General features: G+C 48.9%; 1 protein-coding gene across 1 annotated transcript; it reads right to left on the bottom strand.

Moving 5' to 3' along the window:
- Positions 1-218: 218 nt before the first annotated feature.
- On the bottom strand, positions 219-14045 carry Gdf10 (growth differentiation factor 10). Its single transcript, XM_005329241.5, has 3 exons — positions 13315-14045; positions 2999-3927; positions 219-1194 (listed from the first exon to the last, which is right to left on the bottom strand). The coding sequence occupies exons 1-3, from the start codon at positions 13610-13612 to the stop codon at positions 1003-1005; spliced, it is 1419 nt and encodes a 472-aa protein (XP_005329298.1). The 5' UTR covers positions 13613-14045; the 3' UTR covers positions 219-1002.
- Positions 14046-14992: the final 947 nt, after the last annotated feature.

Raw genomic sequence — 14992 nt, 5'->3', positions numbered from 1 at the left:
CATTTTAATGCCGGCTCAGGCTGGGAATTTACATGACAGAGGGATTAGGGCAGGATCTTGGAAGGCCCAGGAGCAATGGGGTTTCTGGAGCTTGGGACAGACCCGGAGAAAGTACAGAGATGGCCTCCACCTATCTTAGAAGATGCTGTGTCTATAGCAGTCACCAGATGTCTCAAAGGTGGGGATCAATCCATAGTTAAAAATAGGTGACACTTAGGTTTTTGAAATACCACTGTAACTTTAATTTATTAGCTTTCCATAAAAACACACAACACACACAATCTACAGTATACAAAGTATAATTTACAAAAATATAAAATCTTGGTTATTTTTTAGTATTTCAACATATTACTGTATATGTTATTTTCATATGCATGTTTAAAGAACCCACACCTAACCAGCATGATTATCTCTGTGGGGAATGGTGTCAAACTCCCCTCTTTGTTTTAAAATAAAATATATATTAAGAGAACAAAACCAAAATTGGTTATATGTGCATATGTATGTATAAAAAGCTTTTATAGTAGAGTGTGAAACAAAACACTCATTCAGGCCCTGTTTCCCTATGTGGCCTGAAAGATTTTAAACTGAACATTTAAACAGAGATTCTTTCCATGTGAAGGGAGCAAGCACCCTAAGATTTGCATAGCCTTCTCAGGTTATGAGACGATAAACACATAAAGCCAACACTGAGGACCTGTCCATTTTTGGGTCTTGAAAGTGGCAGGTAGAGTCGATGGGCAACCTTCAGGCCAGGGATAATTCTGTTGTTGGTGTTTTTTTTTTTCCAGGAACTCAGGAAGCATTTAGGTGGCTAAGTCATTAGCAACAAAAGACTCCAGAATGATGACCAGATGGACAGATCCCAGTGGGTTGTCTGTAAGCTCCGCCCTGCATCTGTAGTCACAGACTTAGTCAAGTCCTGGCTCCAAAAGGCTCTGAGAATGCCACTCTGCTGGCTGAGGGGTCGGTGCTGAGACTGCCTTCAACCCTGGGGCAGCCTTACCGGCAAGCACACGTCTCCACGGACATGTTGGGGTACACCTTCAACACCACGTTCCGGTTCTCATCTAGGAAGAGGACCCCCAGGGAGTTCATCTTATCTGGAACACAGCAGGGCTCTGGGATGCCAGGGACGATGCCCACAGCCCTGACAATGCTCTGGATGGTGGCATGGTTGGATGGGCGAACAATCTGCAGGGTGAGAAAGAAGAGGGTTACCTCAGTGTTCTACCCTCTCCCATCCATCTTCCCACCAGAGCAGTCCTCACAGTGACAGACCATGGACCCAGACTCTGGAAACACTGACCTAGAAGCAAACATAAGTTCCCAGGGATGAACACAAATTTCCTCTGAAATCAGGTATAAACAGTTCTAGGCTGAGGTCTGCAAGAGCCCCCAGGCCTGTCAGCTTATTCCTGCAGCTGAAGTGATGTTGTAGACCCCCCTGGCCACTTGGGGGCGCGAGAGGGTCACATATCCCTGAAAGGCACCTGGAGCTGACAGAAACTGTCCAGGGTGAAAGCTGAGGGTATGGCTCAGCCAGCATTGCTTAGAGGGCCAGCTGACCAGACTTCACAGTCTGAGGAATATAGAGGTGCCTCTCATGGAATCTGTTCTGAAGGAGAAGGCTGGGTTGTGTACTGGGGCTTGAAACTTACACTTCCCAGACATGCCTAAATTGGGGTGGCAGGTACAGTTTTACCATATCATCCCCATTCTGCCATCGTAACAATTTTATGGGGTGAATATGACTTTCATTTTACCAGTAAAGACATTGAGACTTAAAATGACTAAATTAGACATGACCCCTCGGATAGCAAGTGGCCTACCTCCATCTATGAATATAGCTGAGTCACTCAATTCACCTCATTAATGGCAAGTAGGCCTTCTTAGATGAGGAGGAGGAGAGGCAGCAAGAGCAGGACAAGGACACCCTCATGTGTATAGTGTTATTGTTAGTGTGCTGGCTGGTGTCCCAGAAAGTGGCGAGGCAGCCAGTTAGGTAGATAAGGTAAGCATGAGGTCAGCCAGCTGCAAGCCTGTAGATTCTGGTCTTGCACCTGTCCCCGCTGGTAAGCCCTTTTAGCAGATCCCCTCTCCCCACAGGGCACTTCCCTTCCTCTGTCTCACACATTCATGGCTTGGAGGAGAAACCCCTTAATTCCAGAATAGATTAATGTGACCCCACATCCGGTTTGGGCTCTCCCACCTGGCTGACTTATTGAGGTTCAAATTGGATTTATGCACTGACTTCCTTTCTAATAGGGCTAGCCATGAGGATTCTGCAGAGTAAGCAGGAGGAAACTGTGCTATGTGCCAGAGGTTAACATGGCCAGTCCACTGCAGTAAAGGCTACTGGGGGATGATGGACAGAGTCAAACCTGGCTGGGGTAGGGAGAGGAGAATCTGAAACTTCAGGACCGGCACAATGAAAGGATCCAGTGTTTGTCTTGCAGACTACCCTGCGTGTGCCCTGAGGGACAGAGAAGGAAGCCCACACTGGGAGGGCCACTGAGGCTAGCAGACAGCTGGTCACAGACAGCACTGCCTGGGGATCCAAGCCAGGAACAGTAGGAAAACTTCTGCCAGGAAAGAAGCTTCTAGGACCTGTCTTGTCCACAGGGTACAGCTTGGACTCAACCTCTGTAGGTGGCTGCTCTGAGGAGTGCCCTTCTGAATAGGATTTTCCTGCTTTTCAGGAGAGATGTGCAGATTTTAAAATTCCAATGCAAACAACAGAACACTTTTAAAAACCCAGATAAATTAAATATCTGTGGACAGTCTCCACCCAGCAGATTCCCACTTGGCTCTCTCTGTTTACCTATTCTTTGCCTCTGTAGACGGGATGTGTTATTATACTCATTTTGCAGATGATGAAACAAAGGTCACCCAGGCAGAGGGACTTGCCAGATAACTGTCCGGCAGAGGGAGCTGAGCTGAGAGTTAGGATTAGGCAATAGGCAGAACACAGAGTAGGTACTCAAACCCATCCTACCTTGGGCATTGGGAACTCACAGGCTCCTGCGCAGTAGTAGGCATCAAAGGATTTGGGCGAAATGATCCATTCGTTCCACCCAATGTCTGCGAAATCCACCTTCAGATACCTCCGGCTACAGACTCGCGGTTCGTCCCACTGCCTTTTCCGGGCTTTCTGCATAGTCTTTTCATCGAAGTCCAGCACTTGCGAGGAGGCCATGAACTCGTCCTGGCCCTTCTTTCTGCGGTCCTTGCGCCCAGGCCGGGGCTTCAGCGCCCGGAAGGGGCTGGGCCATAGCTCGTGCTTGTGGTAGTACTGAGCGTGGGGGATGTGTCCTGGCCTCTCATCCAGTCCCGGCAGCTCATTGTCCTGGAGGGGCCCGGAGGCCTGCGCGGCCCGGCGCACACGGGGGTCCGCCGAGCTGTTGGGGGCTGCGCGGGGCTCTGGGTCTCCCGCTGGAAAGGGGTCGTATCTCTGCAGTGTCACTGCCACGCTGTTGGGCTCAGAGATGGCCAGGTCATTGGCGTATACAAGGATGTAGGGAATGTAGGGACTGGGCCTGGGAACCCCACGGTCCTTCTCCCCAGAATCCAGCTGGGCAGAGAGGAGCAGCTCGCCATCCCGACGGGCCGCTTTGACTATGGAGGAGATGTCCTTGGCCTGCCACAGACCACGTGGCGGGGGCGCCAGGGCCATGGCCCCACGAAGTAGCCCCTGCGTGGCTGTATTCTGTGACAAGCTGCGGAAAAACAGGTGCTGGCGAACTGGCGGGCCTGGTGGCAGGAGGCGACAAGAGGAATTCTTGGCCCGTGGCTTGCATAGCATCTCGCGCGCGCGGGGCCACCGCGGCGGCTCCAAGTAGAAGTGGAAAGTGGCGGTGAGTATTATTTCTGACTCTTGCATGGAGGTCAGGTTGAAGAAATACACGGCCTTCTGATTGACCACTTCTGCGCGGAAAAGACAGAGCACAGCATGTTAGGTTCTCTCGAGGAGCACCTTGCTCACTAGGTCGCTCGCCCAGGGCTGGGGTGGTGGAACAAAGTCCGCTGACCCAGCACTTCCAGGCAGGGGACCACGCTTTGCTTTACTCATCCTCTGCAATCTTCCTACTAAACTGATGGGGGCGCCCTTTGGTATCCTCAATGAACAAGTGCAATTGAGATCAGCAGAAGAAGATTGTCACTTTCTCCTTGCAAAAGACAGGGAGGAGGGGGAAGGAGGGAGAGGGGAGAGAGAGAGTGAAAGAGAGAGTGGGGGGAGAGAGAAAAAGAGGAAGGAAAAGAAAGAAGATTTTTTAAAAGAAAAAGTAGACAAAGATGGGCATCTAGGTTGGCTTGATCTTCAAGTTCCTGTTTCCACACCTGTACTGCTTCTTAAAGAAAAAATAAGCAAGTGTCACTGACACCTTCATTAAGTGCTCAAAATGGCTTGGACCCAGTCTCAAGCATCCCCTTCAGTTTTTCCAGAGTCCTCTATTCTTTGCAATCAGATTTTAAATGTAACCACTGAATGTAATTTATATAAAATGTGATCATTCTTCAAAATGAGGTGAAACAAGGAGACCTTCACATTTTTCATTGCATTCTGAGAACCTTTTACAGGAAATAAAGGTTAAAAGCAGTTATTTGACCATCTGCCTTATGACTTTTAAGATTGTTTTACAACGAAGGAACAATATAGGAGTGCACAGGTCACTCAATGAGGTTGCTCTCTGGAGGTGCATGTCACTATAAGGACCATCATCACTCAGCATCTAGTGTGGCCCAAGAATGTTCCAGCCTGTTTCCTTGGGGTGGCTGACCACCCTTTCCACCAAGTGTTTGCCAAGATCAGCTGCAGTTCCAGGAAGCTGCCTCAGCCTTGGCAGCAATATAAGCTCTCTTCAATAACCAAGTCCTCTTTAGGACTCAAAGGTGAGGAAGACAGGCTTTCTTGATGCTTCCTTCTGATGCTGAAGATCAGAGAGGCCAGGGTGGGCTTCCTCCCTGGGCTTCCTCCGTGTCCCTACCACCAATGTCTGTTTGATAGGTATAGCCAGTAAAAGACCGGAGTTTCTAAACCCAGGAAGAATGTGGGGGAGAAGGCACTGGGCTCCCCAAGGGACATGCAGAGACTACAATTATTTGACACCTGTATCCAGAAAATTAGCTGGGATTTTTTAAAACCACAACCTTTCAGTTTAATATTCTTTGTTTCTATTGGGAAGGAAGCATAATTCTATTGGGAACTTTCACAGACTCTTAATGGACTGTGAGAGGAAGAAAGGAAGGGAGAAACATATATGGAGGGCTCAATAAGTACCAGCCGAGACTAGAGATGTCATCTCACCTTAACCCTAACAACACATCCACACAGGAGGTGTCACAGCCCCTCCACATGCATCATTCATAAGAAGCAATGGTGGGTTTTGCTGCACATTTAAATTTGGCTTCTCCAAACACTGTAGCCTTGAGTATCATGGTCTTGAGTCCCACATTCTAACCAGAACCCCTGAGGTTCTGACTCTGAGGAAGTTTGGAGAGCACCCCAGGTAGCAGGATGTGTGATCTATAGTATTCCTTAGCTGGAAACTTTAGGTAGCTGTCCCTGCTCTCAGCCACAGCCTAGGGCCCCTGAATTGCATGCATGCAGATGCATCCAGAGAGCCAGTCTGTGGTTCCTCGTGCCTCAAGCCCATTGGCTGTGGGCAGGTGAAGTTTACTACCAATGCAGCAACCACTCCCAAGCTAGGAAACATCCTGGGAAACAAACCCCAAGCCCCATGGAACCCCATCATGCTCTCTATCTTACTTTCCTCATCTGCCTCAAAAAAAAAAAAAAACAGAATTTCAAGCAAACACCATGTGTATCATATGCTGGATACAAGGGAGGTGTGCAGGAAGCATCCCTGCCACTTTCATTGAAAGGACAGAGAATGGCAGAGCCAGCCCCTCCTATACCAACTAGAGCACTCTCACTCACCCATCCCCACAGGCTCTGGGTTCTGACCCAGCTAACAAAGCAAAAGTGCTTTCCTTTGATCTAGTTCTAGTCTTATCGCACTAATTATTCACTAACTGATCAAGAGTGGGGAGGAACCTCAGAGGTCATATAAGAAAGTAGAACTCTACTTCATTCCAGCTTGAATGAGTTTGGCCAGAGGGAGCTCATGCCTTACTGGACATCCACTCTGTGAAGACCCTCCCTGCTGGGAACTGTTGATTCCAAACAGGTCTGCTCAACTGCAGAGCATGAGGAACCACAGGCTGACCTTTTCTCTGTATGTGCCTATTTGCATACCATGCAGGAGTTCCAGACTGTTGCTGAGAGCAGGGGCACCTATCTGAAGCTTCTTGCTAAGAGGTGCCCAGGCTACAAACAAGAAGCCCCAGAATGAAGTTTCCATGTCTTAATAACTTTGCTGGTACCCTGTGGCTCACGCCTCACAGCCAAGGAGAAGAGATCCTTCCTGTTTCCCTCTCCCTCTTTTATTATTTCTTCCATCCTGCTTCTTTTTTTTTTAATTTTTATTTTTTAGTTGTAGTTGTACACAATACCTTCATTTTCCTTCTTTATTTATTTTTATGTGGTGCTGAGGATCGAACCCAGGGCTGCACACGTGCGAGATGAGCGCTCTACCATTAAAGCGCAACCCCAGCCCCCATCCTGTTTCTTAATAAGCATTTGCCAAATTCTGTTTATGACTAAGTGTCAGGCTTTCTGGGGTCCTGGAAAAGGTGGTCAAAGCTGTCCTGGATGAGTTCAGCTTGGTGAGGAAACAGATTGGTTATGGTGACAATACACAACTACAGCACTTAGTCATGTCACAGCTTTACAGAGCACTGTCCCAAGTGAGGCCCTATGTGCTGGGAGCATCAATCACAGATGACCCCTATCAGAGCCCTGTATTGCCCCCAAACAGAACTCTACTTCTTACCAAGGCCCTATTTGATCTGACTTGTGGAGCTCTCCACCTTCATCACCTCCCTTACCCCCTCCCTGACCATCTTCCACAGTCACACTGGCCTTGCCCTTCCTACAAGGCTCTGTCTCAACTATTCCTTCTGCTTCTGTGCTCCTCCTCTGGGTCTCCACCCTATGGGATCCCCAACAAAGGGTACCCTTGGCTCCTTGGCTAATGAGCCACCATCGCTCTGTCTACCCTCCACTTCATTTGTCAGAGCACTTCCTGACATCGGATACTCCATGTGGGCAGGAACTTTGCCGGTTTTGTTCTTTGCTATATCCCGACCTCCTATCACAAGGCCTGGTGACAGTTGGTACTCAAGAATGTGTGTTGAATGATCAAATTCTTGTGCATATCCTGACCAAGTGGCCTCTGCATTGTAGGAGGGCAGGAAGAGAAAGGAGGAGAGTAGGATCTGACACTTCATTTAACACTTGAGGAAGTGGGGAGGGGCGCTCCTGGCCTGCTGCCCTGGAGTATAGTAAACACACCCTTAAGAAGTCCAGAAAGCCTCATTCTTCAGAAAGATACAGCTGAGGATGCAAATATAACTGGCAACACTGCGTAGTGGGGTCTTTAGCCAGGGGCTTCCTCTTGAGACTCATTTTTCTCATTTTTAAACAGCAAATGCAGGTTGAATATCCCTTATCCAAAATGCTTGGGATCAGAAATATTTAGGATTTTGGAATATATACATATACATGAGTATTCCTCATTTTCACTTTGAGAGGAGAAAGGATGGGACATTTATTCTGTGCACAAAGAGCTGGACCTTCAGAAAGGGTAGATAACTAGCCTAAAGCATTGTAGCTGATAAAGAGCAGAGCCAGGGCATGGACCCAGGTCTGTCTGACCCCAAACCCACCCGCTTTGCTCCCCTTTGATCCCCTGTGTGCTCTGGCTATAATCCCAATGGTGTGCCTAGGAGCAGAGGGACAAAAGATCACATGCTGTGAACAGCACTGTGTTTTGCAAACTCAAGCCATTATCTGGCTGTTTTTGAGTTTTGATTCTCTAAGAAGGAAAGGACTGACCTTACTTGCACAAGCCGATCTTTCTGTAGATCTCTGAAATTCTCAGGACCCTGACCACTCAGACTCCTTCCTGAGGTCAATGAAATTGGAACAGATTCCTTCCTGGCAACACTCAAGCCAAAAGCAGCCCCTTGGATGGCTCTACCAAAAAAACAGAATCCAAGCCACCTGGAAATCTGTCCCTGCACTGCCCCTGAAACAGACATCGAGAGTAAGAACACTGAACCGAAGGGTATAAGCTTCAACACAAGAGGGAAGCGGATACAGTGGGCCAGCTCAAGGGCTACAGAGAAAAGAGGGGAACTGGCAGGTACTGAGTGCCTGGTGCCTAGTTCCATGCAGGTTCCAGGAGCAGTGTTTAACTCCTCCTTGAATCATTTACTAGCTGTGGATCTTAGGCAAGTCATGAAACTTCTCTTTGCCTCAGTTTTCTCATCTTTAAACTGGGCAGAGTGTTTGTATGCATCTCCTCAAGCTGTGAAATTGGCTCTGCAGGGATTGCTTGAATCTCAGTGCCTGGTATCCAGGACATGCTCAGAATACACAGTCAAGTGGCTGCAGGGACTGTCATAACCCTCAGAGCTCCTGTCCTTGCTCCCTGACCTCCTGCCAAGGAGGAGGCCTCAATACCTTTCCAACAACCCCTAAGCAGGAGCTTGTCTCTTTCCCTCTTCTTTCTAACCAACCCCTAGTTCCTGTTTTCTTTGTATCCAGTTTGTATAATGACTGTGGATGCTTCATCCTTTCTGCCGTAACCTTCACCCAGGACTGGTCATCAAGAAACTGTCACCCCTGGCCTCACACTCATATTTCAAGAGCAAATCATCTATGAGAGCTGACGGGCTAATACTATGCAAAGAACCTTGGCAGATCAATAAGAAAAAGACAAAACCCCATAGGAGAGAGCAATTTTCACAGGAAAAACCATAATTGAGCAACAGGCATGTGAAACAGTTCAGGATGATCTGGAATGGAAAATAAAAAGTAATTTCAAACAAGAATACTTCTATGTTGAAAATATGATCCCATTAAGGTAAAAACAGGGTGTATACATATATAAATATCCATGTATATGTATATCTGATAGATATGGTATCTGGGTCCTGACCTAGCTAACTCAGCAAAAGTGTTTTCCTTTGATCTAGCTCAAGAATATATATATGCCTGAAATGTTATTAAACTATTATATTTACTCTGGTTAAATCTGCATCTGTGATTATCTTTTTTTTTTAACTGTGAATTTTCTATGATTTCTAGATTGTTTTTCCATTAAACATGCATTTAAGAGACTTCTCTCTCTCCTCCTATCCCCCCTCCTTCCTCTCCCTCCCTCTCCCCAGTCATGCACACTGTTACTGCCCCACTGGATACAAGCAAACTTAAGGCTTTCTGTGGCCTGGCGGCAATCTACTTGTCTACCTGCCCCCTACCCCCCCCCCCTCTCTCTCTCACTTTGCAATACTCAGCACACAGTGGCTGCTTCACCTCCATTCCTGGCTACACTGCACCTGCCTATCACACTCTGTTGTGGCCTTCCCTGCTCTAAAAGACTTCACGGGCCTCTCCCTGCCAGGTCAGTACTGCTCTTGGTCCTCCTGCAGAGCTCCTTTAGCCTTTCACTGCTACCTTGCACATTCCAGTTTCCTGCAACCCTGTTCCTCGACTGACTTCAACCTGTCCTGACAGCACATGAGCTTTTCTCATGAGGGCCAATATTTTAGGCATCTTTGTATTCTCTGAATTTACAGTACCTTCCACCAAATAAAATGCTTAAGAAATACCTGGAATTATGCTTTGGATGTGGTTTGTCATTCCAAGTTTCATTGCTGGGAGCTTGATCCCCAGTGTGGTACTGTCGAGAGTAGTGGGATGTAAGGAGGAATAAAGTTATTGGGAGCGTTGCCTAAGAAGACAGTTCTCATGAGAACTTAGTTCCTGAGGGAGAAATTGTTATGCCTCTTTAACCCCCACCTGACTGTCAAAGTCTACTGTTCCCCACCCACCCACATAGGGCTCAGTGCCCATATGGGTTTAAAACCTTGCTTACCAATTAACTCAATCCTTGAAGACTTTCGTTGAGAAAGCATGGCCAGCAAGGTCACTTCTGCAATAAAATGTGAGCGTGCCCATTGTGCCCAACCACCTGCTGCAGCTGGGCATGGAGTTGAATGGATCTGTCCTTCTGCTTTCATGCCATGGAGATAGTACAAGCAGCAGTGGAACAAGGGTTTTAACCCCATAAAGGGGCTGAGACAGAACCTCAGATACAGCACTCGCATTTTACAAATAAGGAAACTGACATGGGGGAGGCAATACAGAGTGGCTGTAGTTGCTAAGTAAGTCCCATCTACCAGGCTGTTACCATTCTCACTGCTGCCTATCACCACCACCACCCATCTATATCAGAACTAAGCCCAGAGCCTGGGAGGCATAAAATGGACAGATGAGTATGAGAAATCATAATTCTGGCACAGTCCGGAACCATTTAACAAATCCCTCTTTGAAACCCCAAGGCAAACTTCTGCATAAATCCCAGCCTCACCAGCTACTACTTTCCCTTTCTAAGCATTAGTTACCTTATGTGTATGGAGAGGAGATGAGGATTTGATGGGAAGGTCTCACTGGTCCCTCCCTGCTCTCTGACCTCCTGTCCTGCCATGTGATCTCTTACTTTGCCATCTGCTATGCTGTGACATAGCTAAGGGGTAGCCTTACATAATGTTCTTTGGACTTTCAGCCTCCCTCCCCACACTGTAACTTACTTAGCCTCAGGTATGTCGTTATAGCAACAGAAAACCTGAGAAGCTGAAATGAACTTGAACTTTGGCAGATTTGACAAATGGGTATCATTACTCTCATTTTGAAGATGAAGGAAACAAGCTGAGTGTCCCCAGTGGTTAGTGTTGAAACTTAGATTTAACCACAGGTCATTCAGGGGGAATAAGGGGAGCAAGTGGCCTAATCTTAACCCATAGGGTCAGGTTCAAATGGTCTCCTTACTGATAAAGACTTAAAAGGGAACAGAATTCACTTTAGGGAGCAGTGGAGGGGAAAGAGGGAAGGTTGTTGTGATAATAGTTATGAGCTAATAAATTGTTGACACAGGTGCCAGGAACTGTTATAAGCTCAGGCTCACACCTCCTCACAAATGAATGCCTGAATCAGGAAGCAGGCACATCTGAAGACTGGCACAGGGCTGGGTATAAAAATCTTAGAGAACTCAATGGAGGGGATGAGAAGCCAACACCTCACTCTATGCCAGGCATAAAACCTAGCTTATCACATCAAATCCTCATCTCCTCTCCATACACACAAGGCAACTAATGCTCAGAAAGGGAAAGTAACATGTGCTACAGCACATAGCCAGTAGCTGGTGAGGCTGGGATTTATGCAGAAGTTTGCCTCGGGGTTTCAAAGAGGGATCTGTTAAATGGTTCAGGACTGTGCCAGAATTACGATTTCTCATACTCATCCGTTCCATTTTACGCCTCCCAGGCTCTGGGCTTAGTTCTGATATAGATGGGTGGTGGTGGTGATAGGCAGCAGTGAGAATGGTAACAGCCTGGTAGATGGGACTTACTTACCAACTACAGTCACTCTGTATTGCCTCCCCCATGTCAGTTTCCTTATTTGTAAAATGCGAGTGCTGTATCTGAGGTTCTGTCTCAGCCCCTTTATGGGGTTAAAATCCTATGTTCCACTGCTGCTTGTACTATCTCCATGGCATGAAAGCAGAAGGACAGAACCATTCAACTCCATGCCCAGCTGCAGCAGGTGGTTGGGCACAATGGGCACGCTCACATTTTATTGCAGAAGTGGTCTTGCTGATTGAGGTAATTGGTAAGCAAGGTCTTAAACCCATATGGGCACAGAATGCTCAGCACAATGCTTTGTACTCTCAGGGAATAATGTGCACCAATACTTAATCTGGCAAATGATGGGCTCAGAGCCTATGAATATTATCTCATTTCATCTTGGCTCTAATCCCCCAGAGGAAATATTGGCATGCCTGCCCATTTTGTAGATGAGTATAATCAAATCTACATAGCTTTACTGATTCATCCAGGTTCATTGATACCAGATGATTCTTAAATGGCTTAATAATGTTGCTCCACAAATGGACCCCAAGTGATGAATTAAAATTATCAGAAAGGATGGAGTTCAATCCAAATGGCCTGGAGCCCTAGAATGCTGACATGGGGAGTTTTCTCTGGTGGATAAGGGGATGCATTTCTGTGTGACAAGGGTTCCCCTGTCCTTGAATACAGGAGGCCAACCTTCCCAAGTCTGGTTCTGTGGCTACTGGTGTTGCATAGATTCACACAGCATAGAGTCACCTTATTTGTAAAATTAGAGTGCATTGAGCAGTAGCTGATAGATCTGACTTGCTGTCTGGCCCCAAAGCTGGCTGGGCATGTTCCCCTCCATCTCAGGAGGGAAGCACACAGACTGAAGAGTTTCTCCTGATGAATGGCCTCCTCCCCCACAGGGCTGCAGAAGACCCCCACCCACATTTGCTGGAACAGCATTCTGCAGCTATGAGTAGTCACCATGACAACCAGGGTCTTCCCTTACCCTTGCTGCCCAGGCTGCACCTCCTCTGTTTGCCCCAGGGCTTCCAGAAGCGGTGTGGCTCTCCCCAGCCCTGTCCATAGACAGCTGCTAAGGCTGGAACCCAGAAGCACCCTGGGCAGAGAAGGCTTCTGCCAGCGGCCTCTGCCCGACTCCATCCAAAGTATGAAGAAATCAGAAAGTGGGGTAAGGACAGAAATGGAATGGGATGCTGCTACTGACCAAGCTTCTGGAGGCTTACTCACACCTTGGTAGTCTGAACACTTCATGATAATGCCCACAAATCTACAGTCCTTGGCACCAAGGTCCTTCTCAGTGCACTTTGCTTCCTCTCCACCAAAACCACTGACTCTCTTCAGCTGGAAGTTTCCTACCTAACCCAGTGCTTGATCAGGGTTCCTTAGGTCCACTGGACCCTGCCCTCCTCATCCAGCAAGTGCCCACAAAACTGGCCCACAAAACTGGCCCTTATGACATGGATACTCCCCATGCCAACTTCCACCCTTTGCCTCAAGCCTTGTGTATGCGGTAGTATGTGTCTATAAGGTTTGGGAGGCCCCCAGAAGCAAGAACTCTGTGCTAGGCAATGCCCTTTGGTGTCCCCCCTAGAGGCTGCCTCTTGGCACAAAGTGCTCAGTGAATTGCCCGTGAATGAATGAACGAATGAATGAGTCAATGAAGAGCAGGAAGAGGAAGAGCAGGGGTGCAGAAGTGAGAAGAGTGGACAAGTGAGGAAAGGAAATAATGAGAGGGGGGTTCCCCCCGGGACGTCCCGTACTTACCCAGCCGGGCACGGAAGCTGCGCACAGTGTTGCCTCCTCCCGGCTGCGTGCCCCGCCGGCTGTACTTTTCATAAAGCCTGAGCATGTGGACAGCGACCATGTCCTGGGCACCCGGGCCCAGAGCTGCGGCCGCATCTCCCAGAGACTGCTGGGGGTCCTTATCCCCCTGCAGGCCGTGGGCTACCGCGGGCAGTGCGGACCAGGAGGGGGCTGTGTGGCTGCAGCCCGCAAACCGGAGCAGCAGAAGCAGAGGCAGCATTTGGGGCCCCAAGTTGGTCCAGGCGGGGCCACGAGCCATGGCGGGGTGGGGATGCCGAAGAGCCGGAGCCCAGGAGGACTGTGAGCGCGGGCGCAGCGGAGGCTGCGAACCAATCTCGCGGCAGGAAGGTGTACACGGAGTCCGGGGAACAGGGGGCGCAGGGATGTGGACAGCTAGATCCGCGTGAGGCGGTCAGCCGTGTGCGCGGTGCATCCACACGGCCGGAGTTCCGGGCCAGCCGTCGCAGTCGTCTGAAGCCGCGCGGAACACCGCAGAGCCCAAGCCCGCGCGCTGCCTTGGCTGACTCGGGCTGCGAAACTTTGCAGCTCACAGCGCGCCCCGGCTGGCTGGCGGGTTCGAGGGGCGGGGCGGGGCGGGGCGGCAGGCGTCGCCCTCCGGGGGACCTAGCTAAGCGTCCAGGATCACTCCAGGCGGCCGCGGACAGGGCCCTTCCTTGCCAGGCTGCGATGTGCGTGCGCACTTGTGTGCGGCGTGCGCGCGCTGGGGTATGCGCCCGAGTGTGCGCCCGTGACTGTGGGGGGCGTGGGCGTGGGCGAGCGCGCTCCCCGCTCCCCTGAAGAGAGTCCGAGACCAAACCTAGCAGCCGGCTCCGGTGTATTGGCGCCGGCAGCCTGGCCAGGGCTGCAAGGGGGCTGGGAGGCTTTTGGAGGGGGGCCCGCCTGCCGGGTTGCCCCTGCAATGGCATGCGATGGTTGTGCGGTTGCAAGATGACAGCTCCCCCATGAGGACCCGAAAAGGGATGTGTGTGTGCCCAGTTGTTGTCTCTGAGCCAGTGTGTGTCCAAAATGCAAGAGTGCAGGCTGGGAACGCGGACCCTTCCTGGGGAGGCTCTGGAATGAAAAAGAAGCCCTCACTCCAAAGCTCTACCAACTTAAGGCAATGACAGCAAGATCCTGATTAAAATTCAGTTAGCTGATTAACTGACTGAAGCTTTATTTGGCGACAATGAATTCAGTTGTTGAAGAAATACATCAAAAGTGTTTATTAATCTTTGGTCAAGACTTCGTGAAAAAGGACATGCTTTCAATTTGCTTTGAAATAATAATAATAATCCCCCAAAAGATCAGAAGAGGGAAGAGAAATCCGTGGCTTTCCCAAGAAGGGTCCCCAGTGAAGGGTGGGTCTAGTTGAGTCCCTGGTTGCTGCCTCTTATCTTACCCTGTAGCAGAGTGTCCTCAACTTTGATTCTCCTCTAACTGGCTCAGTGTTACTTCCCGTGCGTGGATAGAATTCAGGAATCTGTGAACTTAATGAGGAAAAATTAGATCTTTATGTTCACTGTGTTTGGGTTTAGTATTTCTTGATACTCTAAATCCAACCAACCAGTCACAGTAGCTATACCTGTGACTTTTTCACCAATAGGCACCATCCACAAAATTTTCATATAGCAGGAAAGTT

Source organism: Ictidomys tridecemlineatus, chromosome 1 (assembly GCF_052094955.1).
Source record: "Ictidomys tridecemlineatus isolate mIctTri1 chromosome 1, mIctTri1.hap1, whole genome shotgun sequence".
In the NCBI taxonomy this organism is placed as follows: domain Eukaryota; kingdom Metazoa; phylum Chordata; class Mammalia; order Rodentia; family Sciuridae; genus Ictidomys; species Ictidomys tridecemlineatus.
Note: the sequence above shows the minus strand (reverse complement) of the source record. Positions and strands in the feature narration are given on the sequence as shown.

Bases quoted from the DNA above. Each gene is read 5' to 3' on its own strand.
- Gdf10 (XM_005329241.5), bottom strand. From the start codon at position 13,612: ATGGCTCGTGGCCCCGCCTGGACCAACTTGGGGCCCCAAATGCTGCCT. The intron at 3,928-13,314 runs GTAAGTACGGGA...TTTTCCGCGCAG, and splicing joins CAGCTTCCGTGCCCGGCTGG to AAGTGGTCAATCAGAAGGCC. The intron at 1,195-2,998 runs GTAGGATGGGTT...CTCACCCTGCAG, and splicing joins GTGAGTTCCCAATGCCCAAG to ATTGTTCGCCCATCCAACCA.